General features: G+C 46.2%; 1 protein-coding gene across 1 annotated transcript in view; it reads right to left on the minus strand.

Annotated features, from left to right (window-relative positions):
- Positions 1–1,065: 1,065 nt before the first annotated feature.
- The window catches only part of Chat (choline O-acetyltransferase), a 55,588-nt gene continuing 43,614 nt past the window's right edge, over positions 1,066–13,039 (minus strand). Inside the window, exons 13-16 of the mRNA XM_021203310.1 lie at positions 11,349–11,490; positions 11,150–11,212; positions 4,511–4,648; positions 1,066–1,904 (exon numbers count right to left, since the gene is read on the minus strand). Coding sequence (XP_021058969.1) covers positions 1,623–1,904; positions 4,511–4,648; positions 11,150–11,212; positions 11,349–11,490 — 625 coding nt within the window. The 3' untranslated portion in view covers positions 1,066–1,622. The remainder of the gene's footprint in view (positions 1,905–4,510; positions 4,649–11,149; positions 11,213–11,348; positions 11,491–13,039) is intronic.

Here is a 13,039-nt window from a genome sequence, read left to right on the forward strand (position 1 = left end):
CCAATCACAAATGCCACATGAAACCCATGCCTCTCCTCAGTCATGATGTGGCCTGCCATGCACACTAGCAGAGACTTAGCTCCCTCCCCTTTCTTTTATGGCACAGCACCATTTATTTTAATTTTATCTTTAGATGCACAGTCTCCTTTAGGCTGCCCAGATTGACTTCAGACTCCTGGCTTTGCGTGATGTTCCAGCCACATCCTCAGACACCGAGGCAGAGTCTAGATACGGGCCAATGCGCCGTTGACTTGGTTCATAGCATTTATATCATCGGTCAGTAGGAGCAGTGACAACATCATTTTTTTTTGGCATCACATTTTATTGAATACAGACTTACAGTCCTTAAATATCTTGAATAGAATGCTTTCAATATACTGTTCTTTGTTTATACATGTATTTGTTTAAAGCACAGAACTATAAATTAAAATGTACATATTGCCATAAATCTAGAACTATATTATAAAAATAGAACCCAAACATCAACTTCATAAATAATTTGGCAATTTAGCAGTATGACAAGGTGGCCATACTTACAATGAATGCATCACTGCTTCGAACAACTGTCTTGTTTCCCATCTTTTAGGGACACGTGGGACAGTCTCCTTTCCCAGGGTCCCCACAGAGCAGTCTGTGGCCATGGCTCAGTGTTGCCTTTGCATAAATATGAGTACACTCCTTTGTTCTTGGAGGGGGAAGGCCAGCTTCCAGTCCCTTCCTAAGGGAGGAGGTGTTCCCTCCAGCCAAGGGTCTACTACTTACGGGTCTTACACCCTCACAGTGCATGGTTTGATACAGCCAATAAATACAGTGAGTTTCGTTTCCGATAGAGAAGAGCAACCATGGCTTGGTTCTCCCAGATCAGTGTAAATAGTTTAGGAGAAAATCACTCAAGCAATGCCTGTTGGACAGTGTCTTCCCAAAGGGGGCTCCACTGCTTGTCTGCCATGCAGTCCCTCACCCACAACCCAGCCTCAAACCTCACAACCTTGCCAGAGATTTAGCTCCCTCCGTTATCAAATGGAGATAATTGCTAGTCTTTCTTTCTTTCTATCTTCCTTCCTTCCTTTCTTTCTTTCTTTCTTTCTTTCTTTCTTTCTTTCTTTCTTTCTTTCTTTCTGAATATCTGGATGAGATAATCTGAACTCAAGGAAGACTGTGCTATGAAAGATAAAGGAAGAAATGTCTTTGTGGGTGTGGGCCACTGTATTCTAAATGAACTTGGGCTATCTGTGTGCATGTGAGTGTGTGGATGGAGCTAGCCTCTGCCTTCATGACTTATTTGGGCCCATAACATGTGATGAGATGACGATTCTTCCACTGGCAGAGCTACCATGTGCACCACTGGGTGTTGCTCGGAAAGAAGCAGAAAGGTTAAGTTTCTAAAGACCTCAGAGGGGAGCTCCCAGCTCACCAGGCTGCTTCCAAGCCAGGCTGGGTCTCATTTCCAGTTGTAAAGGCCAGAGGCCACTTTGATAAACAATGAGGGTCTCTCTCTCTCTCTCTCTCTCTCTCTCTCTCTCTCTTAACTTGCTAGCTTCATGTGAGCCCCCAAGGATAGGAGAGCAACAACAAGCTAGGGTGGGGGATGGGAGCAGGGGCTGACTCCTGTAGGAGATTGACTAGTGGGAGGAGTCAAGATTGCTTGGCTTGGTTGGGCCTCTAGCTTTTTCCTTTGCTGTTGGTGGCTTGCCTTCAGCAGGCTGCCTCGCACTGCAGAGGTCTCTCATGTCAACAAGGCTCGCTCCCACTGCTTCCGCAAACTCCACAGATGAGGTCTCTTTGCAGCTGTGAAAGCTGGAGATGCAGAAGGTGATGGCCTCAGGCTGGGGGTTATAGCAGGCTCCATACCCATTGGGGACCACAGGGCCATAACAGCAGAACATCTCCATGGTTGTGGGCACCTGGAGAAGAGCATAGGTCAGAAACAGCCTATTCTGTGGCATTCAACCAGGGAACCTGCTAGAACATGGTGGGTGAGTTCCTGTATCTTTTTTTTTTTTTTTTTTTTTTTGGTTTTCTGAGATAGGATTTCTCTGTGTAGCCCTGGCTGTCCTGGAACTCACTCTGTAGACCAGGCTGGCCTCAAACTCAGAAATCCACTTGCCTCTGCCTTCCAAGTGCTGGGATTAAAGGCATGCGCCACCACTGCCCGTTGAGTTCCTGTATCTTAAGCCCTCCATATTTGCTTCCTGTTCATATCCCCTCATCAAGGACTTGACCAGATTGGATTGTGTTGGCATGAATGATTGGACATGGCTATCGTAATAAAGATGGGCCCATTCAGGTGCAAGGTGTCTGGGGAGAGACCCCAACCCACTCCCCAGCGTGTACTTGGCCCTGCTTGCGGAGCTGGAAGCTCTCAAGGCGACTTGCTGCTCTGGCCCGAGTCAAGGCTTTCCTTCATCTAGGGGCCATTTGAGGCACTGTGACAATCAGGCTAATTTACTAAATGGCACCCTGGTGGCACCCAACCATTAGATGGCTTCCCACAGGGAGTAATTTATGAACTGGAGGAAATCTGGCCGTCTTCTCTGTTGATTTCCCCCAGATCCTTAATTACTGTCAGTACTGCCTGGCTGGTCTGATTTCCTCCCCAAGGCCCGCCCACCCATGCACAATTACCCAGCACCCGGCACTTCCAATCTGCTGTCACCTGGAATTGTAGTTAGTTGTCTAAGATGTTTTGAATTTAGAGGGCTAAGGCTTTGTGATCCGGATCACAAACCAAGAAAGTTGTGTCTCTGAAAGCATCCAAGCCATAAATGTCACTATACAGTGGGAAAGATACCACTAAACAACTTAGACCCCCAATTCATTTTATTAGATGATTTCAGGGATAAGTAGAAAGGATTGTTGAGCCAGTGTAGTGTGGGGCTGGGTCTGTTTTAAATCCACAGGTTTCTGGCGCTGTGCTCTTAGGCCTTCCGAAATGGCACTGACCATTTTAATGGGGCAGAACAAGCCATTAGTCTTGCTAATAGAGTCACTGCATTGTCAGATAAATTTGCCGTGCAATGGCTGGAGGCCATGAAGCCATTCCAGAGCACTCTACGCCCATGGATGGTTTCCCGAAGAATTTATGTTGTAGTATTCTGGTCTCATTTATTCATGTCTGCAAACCCACTTCTGTAATGACAAAATTAAATTACTGAGTGGGCTTTTATCCTCAGACACAGCTTTGTCAGCCCCCTTCACCTCCCATGTCCAGTGGTTTGCAGATGTGGTACCTTCCAGGAGGCTGGTGTGGTTACATGTCCCCTCCCCTCCCCTGCAGCTTTCCACTAATGAATGTCATCCTATCTGTGTGGTTGTGGTCCTTTAATACAATGGTATGTGTACAACACCAGTTAGGAAATCTTGGGCTGATAATTGATTTTCTGTCATTGGTGCCCTGGCCATTCATTACCATAATCCCCATGACCTAATTGAGGGATCCCCAATCAGGTCTTCTAGGCTTCAGATCCTAGGGTCCTCTACAGTGGGATACCTCCCCCCCTTACATGCAGTGAATGGCAAGGCAGTACTGTGTGATAGTTAGAACCCCTAAATTGATGTGTTCCCAGCCTGTCTACCTTGGCTAAGGAAGCCTGTGGTCATTCCTACTTAGAAGATGCGAGACTATCAATGTCCTGAACATTTAGATCATTCTACTGGAGGTGACAAACTCTTAAGAGGCAGAGCCTGGAGCTAGAGAAGTAACTCTGTGGTTGAAAGAGCTTGTCGCTCTTCCAGAGGACCCAAATTTAATTCCTAGCACCTAGATTAGGCAGCTAGCTCACAACTGCCAGTAACTATAGCTTCAGAGGGTCCAACACTTTCTTGTGGCCTCTGAGGGTACCCACAGACACATGGCACATACCCACATAGGCACATACACACACACACACACACACACACACACACACACACAAAGATAAAACTTGTTAAAAGGAAAGGGGGGGGGCTGGAGAGGTGGCTCAGTGGTGAAGAGCACCGGCTGCTCTTCCAGAGGTCCTGAGTTCAATTCCCAGCAACCACATTGCAGCTCACAGTTGCATGCAACTTCAGTTTCAGGGGAGTTCATTCCCTCATACGGATGTACATACATGCAGGCAAAACACCAAGGCACATGAAATAAAGATAAATAAATTAGAAAGAAAAAAGAGCCAGGTGGTAGGGTTGAGAGTGGAGAGGATTTAGTTAACTTCATTGCTGTATGGCACAGTGTGCTTGACAAAAATAACTTAAATATTTCAAAGTAGTACAAAGGTTTTGAAAAATGACTAAGTTGATAGATATGCCAATTAGGTTGATTGGCCTATTGCCTGTTACATGCAGATACCTCAGCACATACTGTATCCTATATGTATGTATAATTATTTTGCATAAATAATACATGTTAAATACATGCAAATATGTGCATATATGTGCAGTGTGTGTGTGTGTGTGTGTGTGTTAAAAAAGAAGCAGAGACAAAGCCTAGTTCCAAGTCACTAATGTTCTTACTACACACATGCAGAGGCTGTACCTGGCTGGTGGAGAGAACAAACCGGTTGCTCATCAGGTATGTTTCATCCATGAACATCTCAGGTGGCTCTTTGCACAGGTCTCGGGCCAGCTCCCTCAGTGCCAGAAGATGATTGTCAATGGCCATGCCGGTTATGGCCTGGGAGGCAGGGACACAGAAGGCAATGAGATGCATTCCTCAGTACCTCGCCTCCCCTTCTTGTCTCCTCCTCAAGACCAGTGGGACTCCAGACACTCCTTGCTTATACTGCTCTTGATAGACAACCTGTGTGCGAATCTACTCTGGGGCTCTCAGACTCTAGCACACTGCTACACACACAGGGTGTGTCCAGAGAAGGCTGGGATCTACCTTAAGAACGTGTGGATTAAAGGTTAGCGAGCCCAGCATCTACTGCACAGCTGTGCCTGCAGGCTGCGCCAGCAGAAGAGTGACTGAGCCTGCCTGGCCTGGCACCAGCCTGCTCTGCCCAAAGGAGGCGTATGGGGGAGAAAGCTGGCTCATGTGTTGAGGCCAGGCATGGAGGAGGGGTGCCAAAACTCCCAGGGCTAGAATCACACCACAACTAATTTTTTAACCTTCCAGCACAAAGCAGGGACAGGGTTCGTCACCCAGTCGGAGCAATGTGTGGACTCACTTAAATTTGATTTGTAATCTTGGTAATTGAGTCAGGGCTGAGACAGCCAAACAGAAGCTCTGCTGACGATGTAAAGAAAGATGAAAAGACGAAGGTGCTTGTTGAATGACATGGAGTTTCAGTTTTGGGTTTTCTCTGTCTCTGTCTCTGTCTCTGTCTCTGTCTCTGTCTCTGTCTCTCTCTGTCTCTCTCTCTCTCCATGGAGATAGTTAAACTTCCTATGGATGAGGCAGAAGAGGGAAAACTCCAGGACTCTGGGACTAGAAGGAGGGTCAGGGCATTGTTCTAAGCCTCTCCCTTAGAGGCTGAGTAGATAGGGTCTGCACTCTTGTGTGGTTTTTCTTTGTACCTGTTTATATGGAACAACTGGGGAAGCTGGAGACTGGGGCAGGGGTGTGGGAGTCTGGAGGGCTGAGAGGATAGGGGTGGGGGGCACCTCTTCTAGCCTGCAGCATAAACCTTGTTATCACCAGAGTAATTAAGACTTTCGGGGTCTGTTATGTATGGTGGCCATTTAGCTATTACAGCCCCTCCTAGGCGGAAACCCCCTTTCCCAGTGGACTTTGCTTGGGTTTACAGGGCACGTATTAGCTTCTGACAGTCATTCTTCTTCAGCTGAGAGCAAATGCATAAAGATGATGCAGACGCTTCTCCCCGAAGGCATCTAATTATAGTCTGAAAAGACAAGTTATAAAACTTGAGCTAACTCTATTCTTAATGAATTAATTTATGTAAGGTGGTGCTAGAGGTGGAACAGAGGGTCCCACACATGCTAAACTCACGCTCTACCGTAGTTTGCCTTTTATTTGTCCTGCTGGGACAGAGAGGAGGTACTAGGAGCCCTCTCCAGAAGCAGACATGCTTCATTTCTCTGGTGACCTCTATTTATCCTTTCCTTTGTGAAGGTCCACAGAGGGAGGTGCTCTGTAAGCAACCTGCCCCCCTGCTCTTAACCCTCCAATATATGCAGAGGAATCAAATGTACAGAGTACAAGGACTCTGGCCTTAGTCCCCATCTAGGACCTGGAGGAGCTACTGTATACCTGACGCTGCTACCCAGTGGATGGCAGACGGGCAGAGGCGTGTGTTTATGGTGTAGTAGGGCAGGTCGTTTCACCGTGTGAACTGCTCGTAACTATAATAAAGGCTGGGAGCAGGGAGTGTTGAGAGGGCCCAGACTAGCACGCCTTCCCACTGGGCTTCTTCTCCTTACGAACTCTATCAAATACATTCTTGCACCTTGGCAGGTTGTCTTGTTCCCTGTCTCCCCTGGTCTCATGGCTACCTGGGTACTGGTCTCACTTACCAGTTGCCTTCCTCTCTGTCCTCTCTACTGTCAATTCCTGACTCAGTTGCTTTTGTCCAGTAAATATGAATAACAGAAAAGATCCCATGTGAGGCTTCAGAGGATGTTTCTCCAAAAAGAAAGTTTGTAGCTTTAAATTCGTTAGTACAAAGTTAGACAAAGTTCAGGGTCAAGTATCCCCATGTTTACAGTTTAAAACTCAAAGAAGCCAATGGCTTATGTCACCTTGAGAGCGCCGTTTCCCACTCTACGGGGGCAAGGCCCTCTAGCTACTCCCTTTGACATTAGGTTCATTGCTCTGAATCTATACTTAAGAGTGCTGTGACTGCGTTTTCCAGACTTACTTAACAAACTTCCTGTTATAAGAAATAAAGCATTCTCTCCTGCTTCCTCTACCTGCTTCTGCTTTTTAGTCTTCCCAGGGGAGTCATATTTCAACTCCTTGTTGCTTGAGCAACAGATAGTGCTCATAGAATGTCATCTTGTAGACACCCACAGCTGGGTCTTCCAGCATATTATGATTAGATTTCTCTCCCTCCCTTCATCCCTCCATTCCCCCACCTTTCCTATCTCTCTTTTCTACTGAGGATGAAACCCAGGACCTATTACATGCTAGGCAAGTGATACCAACTTAGCTATGTTCCCAGACATAGATTTCTTTTCTTATTAAACATTTTGTTCTCCCTTGAATTGACAATCACTAAGTTGTGTTTGTCTATGTATCTACTTCTAATTAGTTCTTAAATGCAACCCTCATTTCAGTCTCCTCTCACTCAGTCCTCCTTTATGTACTAATTGCTCTCTAGATCTACTAAATAACTGTAGACTTAAAGTTTAGTTCAGTGCCATCCTGGGGAATCTTTCCATTTCATTTTTGTTTGTGTGTGCTGAATCTTCCAATTTATCTATCTATCTATCTATCTATTTATTTATTTAATCTTTCATTTTCACATTTGGCAACATGCAGCCTTTAGCGGGTTTATAAGAAAGACTATTTAGTAAGTAAAAAGTGTAAATCTCTTCTGCTTAAAATGTCTTTACTCTGTCTTTAAATCTGCTGATAGTTTAGCTAGGTATGGAACATGTGTTAGAGATGATTTTCCCTTAGAATCTGAAGGAACTGCTCACTATCATCTACCTTCTGATGATGCTATTGAGAAACCAATTATGTCTTTATATATGACCTTTGTCTTTCTTCTTCCTCTGAGAAACTTAGGATTTCTCTTTGTCTATAGGGCCATGAAATTTCCTTGGCATAAATATTTCCTATTATGTAAGATGGTGAATTCCCTCAATATAGAAGCATTTTCTGTGGTCCTGAAGTTTGTTTTGTTCTGTGCTGGGGATAGTACCCAGGGATCTATGCCTGCTAGGCAAGCTCTCTATCACTGAACTATCCACAGCCTTTGATATTTTTCTTGAATGATTTTTGTTGTCTATTCTCCTATTTCTCTTTCTAGACAACTATCATTTGGGATACTGATCACCTGAACTAAGCCACCTTATCTTGTATTTCACCTCTGTTTTGCTGGTGTTTAAAGTAGGTTACCTCGTATTATCACCCAATACTTCCATTGACATTTTCGGCTACACTGTACCCTAGAGCTATCTTTATTTCTTGATAATATTTTTAGAGTTTTCTGTTCTTATTTATAGACTAAAATTTTTTGAAAATTTGTGGGTGGTGGATTTACCAAGGTTGAGTGGGTTCAGAGACCCCAGTGCTCAGGAACCCACCTGAGAGGGTGGCCATCTCTCTGCTCCCTACTGGATTCCTGGCCCAGAACACAAGCTGCACACTGTCCTCACATCAGTCATGTAACCCAGAATAGAGTTCTTCAGCTAATGAGATATCTAGTGGTTCTAAGGGTTCAGCCAATAAGCTTCCTTTCCCAGAGATTCCTTCTTGAAAAGGGTATTTGATCTCTGGTCTACCCAGAGGAGGTGGTGTGCATCCATTTTTCACGATGAACAGTCAATACATGGTATGGATAAGCATGGATTGTCTTTTTTTATCAAGAACCGCCGTGAGGAGCACGGAGGAACCCTTCGTCTACAGAGCCACACTGTGTAAGTCTCCTGCAGAAAGCTCCTCCACGCTCCCAGACAATTGCAACTAAGCTAAAAGACAATCTCTGATGAGCTAAGCTGGAGTTCCCCATCTCCCTCGCCCTGGGCTTCTCAGTCCGAAGACCCAACTCCATTCCCAACTCCCCACAGCCCAGTGGAGTCTGGATGTCCAGGAGTTTGGGAACCCCTGGTCCTCAGCTCCTCATCACAGATCCATGGACCACCAACCCTCCATTCCCGACTCTTCTGCATGGTTTCCAGCAGTGACTGGATGCTTGCCCAGAAGTCAGGGAACTCCAGCTTCAGTCTCCCTCATCTTAAGCTGTGTTTTCCCACCCCCTGATAGCTGTATTGGTGCTTCCCTCAAGCCCAACACCCGACAGTGAGAGTAGGGTAAATGTAGTCTAGTGTGTCTTCCCAGCTGCATTCCCACACCCCAGCAGTGATGCAAACTCAGAACCACAAAAATAAATCATATCTCAAAAGTTACTAGTCAATGACATTTACTAAGATTCTAAGCTTTTCATAAGTGATCAGGTCATTGAATGTGAAGGTCCCTATAAAAGAGACAACATGGCTTCCAGCCTTCCTGCCTTCTACCTTGGCCACATTAGCATCACACATCCTTCCTCTCTGGAGGATGCAGCAGCCCCAGACTGAAGTAACAGACAACTCAGTTCTTCTGCTCCTCAGTCCTTTGCAAGCTGCGCACACCGAGCTGCTCTTCTATCAGATACACCGTATTCACAAGACTCTTGCCTTTACAACCTGCTGCTCTCTCCTCGGTTTTCCTCCTCTTTCTTAATCCTTCACACCTCAAGTTAAAGACTGTTTCCTCTGGGAAGACCTCTCAGCTCTTCAAAGCAGAGGAAGAAGCTTGCCCTGTCATGTTCTCTGTAACTTCCTAGGACTCTTCTCCGTGTGGGTCTGACATGACTTTGAAGCGACTCGACTCTGCCAAGTTTTGTGTCCTGTGTATAGATAGCACTTAGCCTAGCACGAAGCAGGGGGGAAATTAATTGACTACAGAGCAGGCACTTACTGTAGTTTGGATCTGAAATGTCTCCAAAGACTCATGCATTAAAGGCTTGATGTCATTGGGAAGTTGTGGGAATTTTAAGAGAGCCCAGAGGAAGGTCTTCCTATAATGACAGGTGTGCCCTTGAGGCGGACACCGTGCCATCCCAGATGTCTTCTTTCCTTTTTCCTTTGTCATAAAAGGGAATGGTTTTGTTTCATCATGTGCTCCCTACCACAGTGTGCCTTTCCACTAGCCTGGAAGCCCTGGAAGCCACCAACCATGGACTGAAGGCCCTGAAACTGTGAGCCAAAGCAGGCTGTTTCCTTCTCTGTGCTGATTGGCTGATCGGCTCCATTATTTCCTTCTCTGTGCTGATTGGCTGATCGGCTCCATTATTTCCTTCTCTGTGCTGATTGGCTGATCGGCTCCATTATTTCCTTCTCTGTGCTGATTGGTTAATTGTCTCCATTGTTCAGTTCCCTGTGATAATTGCTTGATTCATCTCTCCTTGTTTGCTAGAGAAAAGCTGATGAAGAGCTTTTTGAGATGAAGTCTCACTCAGATCTCACACTCACCTTGAACTTGTGATCCTCCTGCCTCCTGCTTCTGAGTACTTGGAGTAAGGGCCTGAGCTATCATGCCTGGCTAATACAGTGTTTAAACAGAGCGAACATTGCCATTGAGATGAATCAGGGACCGGGTTAGAGGAAAGTCTACACTGATGAATTCTAAAACCCAGAAATATGTTGGAATTGCTCTCAAGTACATACAGAATAATCTGTTCAATCCTTCTCATCGATTTTTGTCATCCTTCTGCTTGTTTTTTGAGTGATCTGTAATTAACACATTGATCACTAGCTCAAGTTCCCTCTTGTTTGCATGCAAATAATAGCTTTGCAATATTAAAAAATAAATTATTCCCTCAAACTAGAGAAATAGTCCTCATACAATTTTGATTTCACTATTAATTTTCAGCAAAGACCTTCAGTTCACAGGCAGCATACATGAACATATAGAAAACAGGAGGGAAAATCAGCCCCAGGTGATAATAAATCCTGAGTCCCTTCCAGTGTGCCAGGGAACAAGCCACCAATAGTCATCAGGCAGGCTGCCCCCACCCCCCAATCTGATGGTTCCTATAAATATTGTAAAGTGCCATACACATTGTGAGCCATTACTATCGTTATGGTATGTCAGCAGGTTTCAAACACCACTTACTGTCCTGTGGTGGAACCTGGGAAAGGCAAGAAGGGCGTGTTACCTATGATGGAAAGATCCTGCCTGCCCAGTGGAGCCAGCCTATCATCAACCCGTCACCTGAGAGACTGAGGTAAGAGAATCACACATTAAAGGCCGACCAGGGCCACATAGTGAATTCAAGGCCATCCTGGGCAACTTGATGAGACCCTGTTTCAAAATAAAAAGTTAAAAAAAAAAAAAGAGGAATCCCCATATAGCTTAGTGCTACAGCACTTGCCTAGCATGTACAAAAGCCTGGATTAATCCTAGTGCCATAAAAATAAATAAAATAAAAATGAATAAAAAATGGGATGTGGTAGCCTGGCCGAGTCACTGAGCAGTTGGCACTACTGAGGAATGGCCACTCACCATGACTGTGTACTCAGTCTGGGCCTGGATGGCTGTCTGCAGCAGCTGCAGTTTCTCAGAAGCCTGTGAACAAAGAAGAGGTTCAGCCATGGAAGGGCAGATGCAGCCAGGGAGTCCATGTGCGTGGAACAAAGTGCACCGAGACCCATGGTGGCCTCCCTGGCCTCCCTGTGGCCTGTTAAGGCAGAACGGGGTTTACCAGCACAGCAGCCTTGTGGTCAGTCATGGCTTGCACAAAAGCCAGAGCCTCAGGAGTGGCCGATCTGATGTTGTCCACCCGACCTTCCTGGAAGCGGCGGATGGATGCACTCTCATAGGTGGGCACCAGCCTCTGGTAAAGCCTGAACAAGATAAAAGATGGATGGCAAACAGTAATTTGTTCTCAGGGAGTCATAAATCCTGAAAGAGAAATAGCTCCAGCAGGCTTTATTTTCATAGCTCTGACATGACGTGGCACGGTATTTCATTTTAATGTTAATAGAATTCCAGAGATGAATGCTGGGGAGTCTTTGATGTGAAGAGCCATGCACACTTCTATACACAGGGGACACTGTGTTGACATAAAATGAAGAGGTGATTGGTTTTTTAACAAACAAGCAAACAAACAAACAAACAAATGCCACCACCAATCTGTAGGGAGACCTGGAATTTTCTGTGAGACCTAATGAGTGTTGATTGATATCTCAGGGTCAGATGGAAGCCTGCTTTACTTTAAATGGTTCAGCCATGACCTCTGGTCAAAGTCAGTAAGTATGGTTAAGTGTGGTCAGATGCCCAGGCTCACCAGGGAATCGAGGCGCATCTCATGGGAAGAACTGTGTCTGGTATCCTTACACATTGTTTTAGCTTCCTAACCACTCCAGCAGAGCTCATGCCGGTGTCCATAAAGCCTTTCTCCCTCTGCATGGCAACCAGGTAAACAGCCCTGGGTTTGCATCCCTGACCTGCAGAATCCCTAATCCCCATCGCCCAGTAACATCCATGGGGTTGACTATGAGGAAGAAGAGAGACCACAGGACTGAGACTAACGGGAGCCCAGAGTCATAGAGCAAGGTGTGGCCCCACCTCTGTCTCTATAGGAGGTACACTTTTGCCAGTCAGTTCAATATCGTAGAGAACTGGGTGACGACAGAGCCTAAGATGGCTGCTTCTGGTAAGAGACTATCTCCAGTCAGACCTCCGAGAGGTGGCCCTTCAGTTAGAGGTGACAGGTGAGAAGGCAGATTTGCGGCTAAGGCGAAGATCTAGAGGTCAAGAAGTTTATAGGACGGGCCCCAAAGCACAAGGGTGGACCCCGGGAGTACGAGGCAGCAAAGTGGCAGAGGCTGATTTGCATATGTCCAAGGCCACTCTCCATGAAGACAGGACCATAGAGAGGGGACAAGCAGGAGCGGCCATCTCTGGGGCCTATGCCACAGCTGGCCAAGCAGAGGTTGCTCGTAGCTTCTGAGGGGCTGACGGTGGTGGTCGGGAGGGCAGGCAGCGAATTTGAGAGAAAACTGGAGAGCTGATATGGGAGTATGTGGGTAAATAAAGGAAAAGATCAAAAGGGACCCTCCAGTCTTTGAACGGGCTAACCTGGGGGGAGGGGTCATTGTTTCCATGTCCTGAACAACGCTAGGAAGACCAGGACGGTGTGGGTCACACCACAGGGACTCCGATGAGTGGAGGAAATCAGGTAAAGAGCAGTCCCTACAAGTTCACGGCCTTCCTAACCCAACCGATTCTACTTAGCTCTGCAAGGCAGCCCCTGTGAGTCCCAGATTCCTGGACCATTGCTCAGGCAGTCCCTCATTTGTGATACCTTCCTTTTGTTTCTGGACTTTGATTCCGATTTGAAACCTAGCTCAGATGGTAACATCTCCTTTGGTCATCCTCCAGTCTCTGCCC

The sequence above is a fragment of the Mus pahari genome, chromosome 8 (genome assembly GCF_900095145.1).
Source record: "Mus pahari chromosome 8, PAHARI_EIJ_v1.1, whole genome shotgun sequence".
In the NCBI taxonomy this organism is placed as follows: domain Eukaryota; kingdom Metazoa; phylum Chordata; class Mammalia; order Rodentia; family Muridae; genus Mus; species Mus pahari.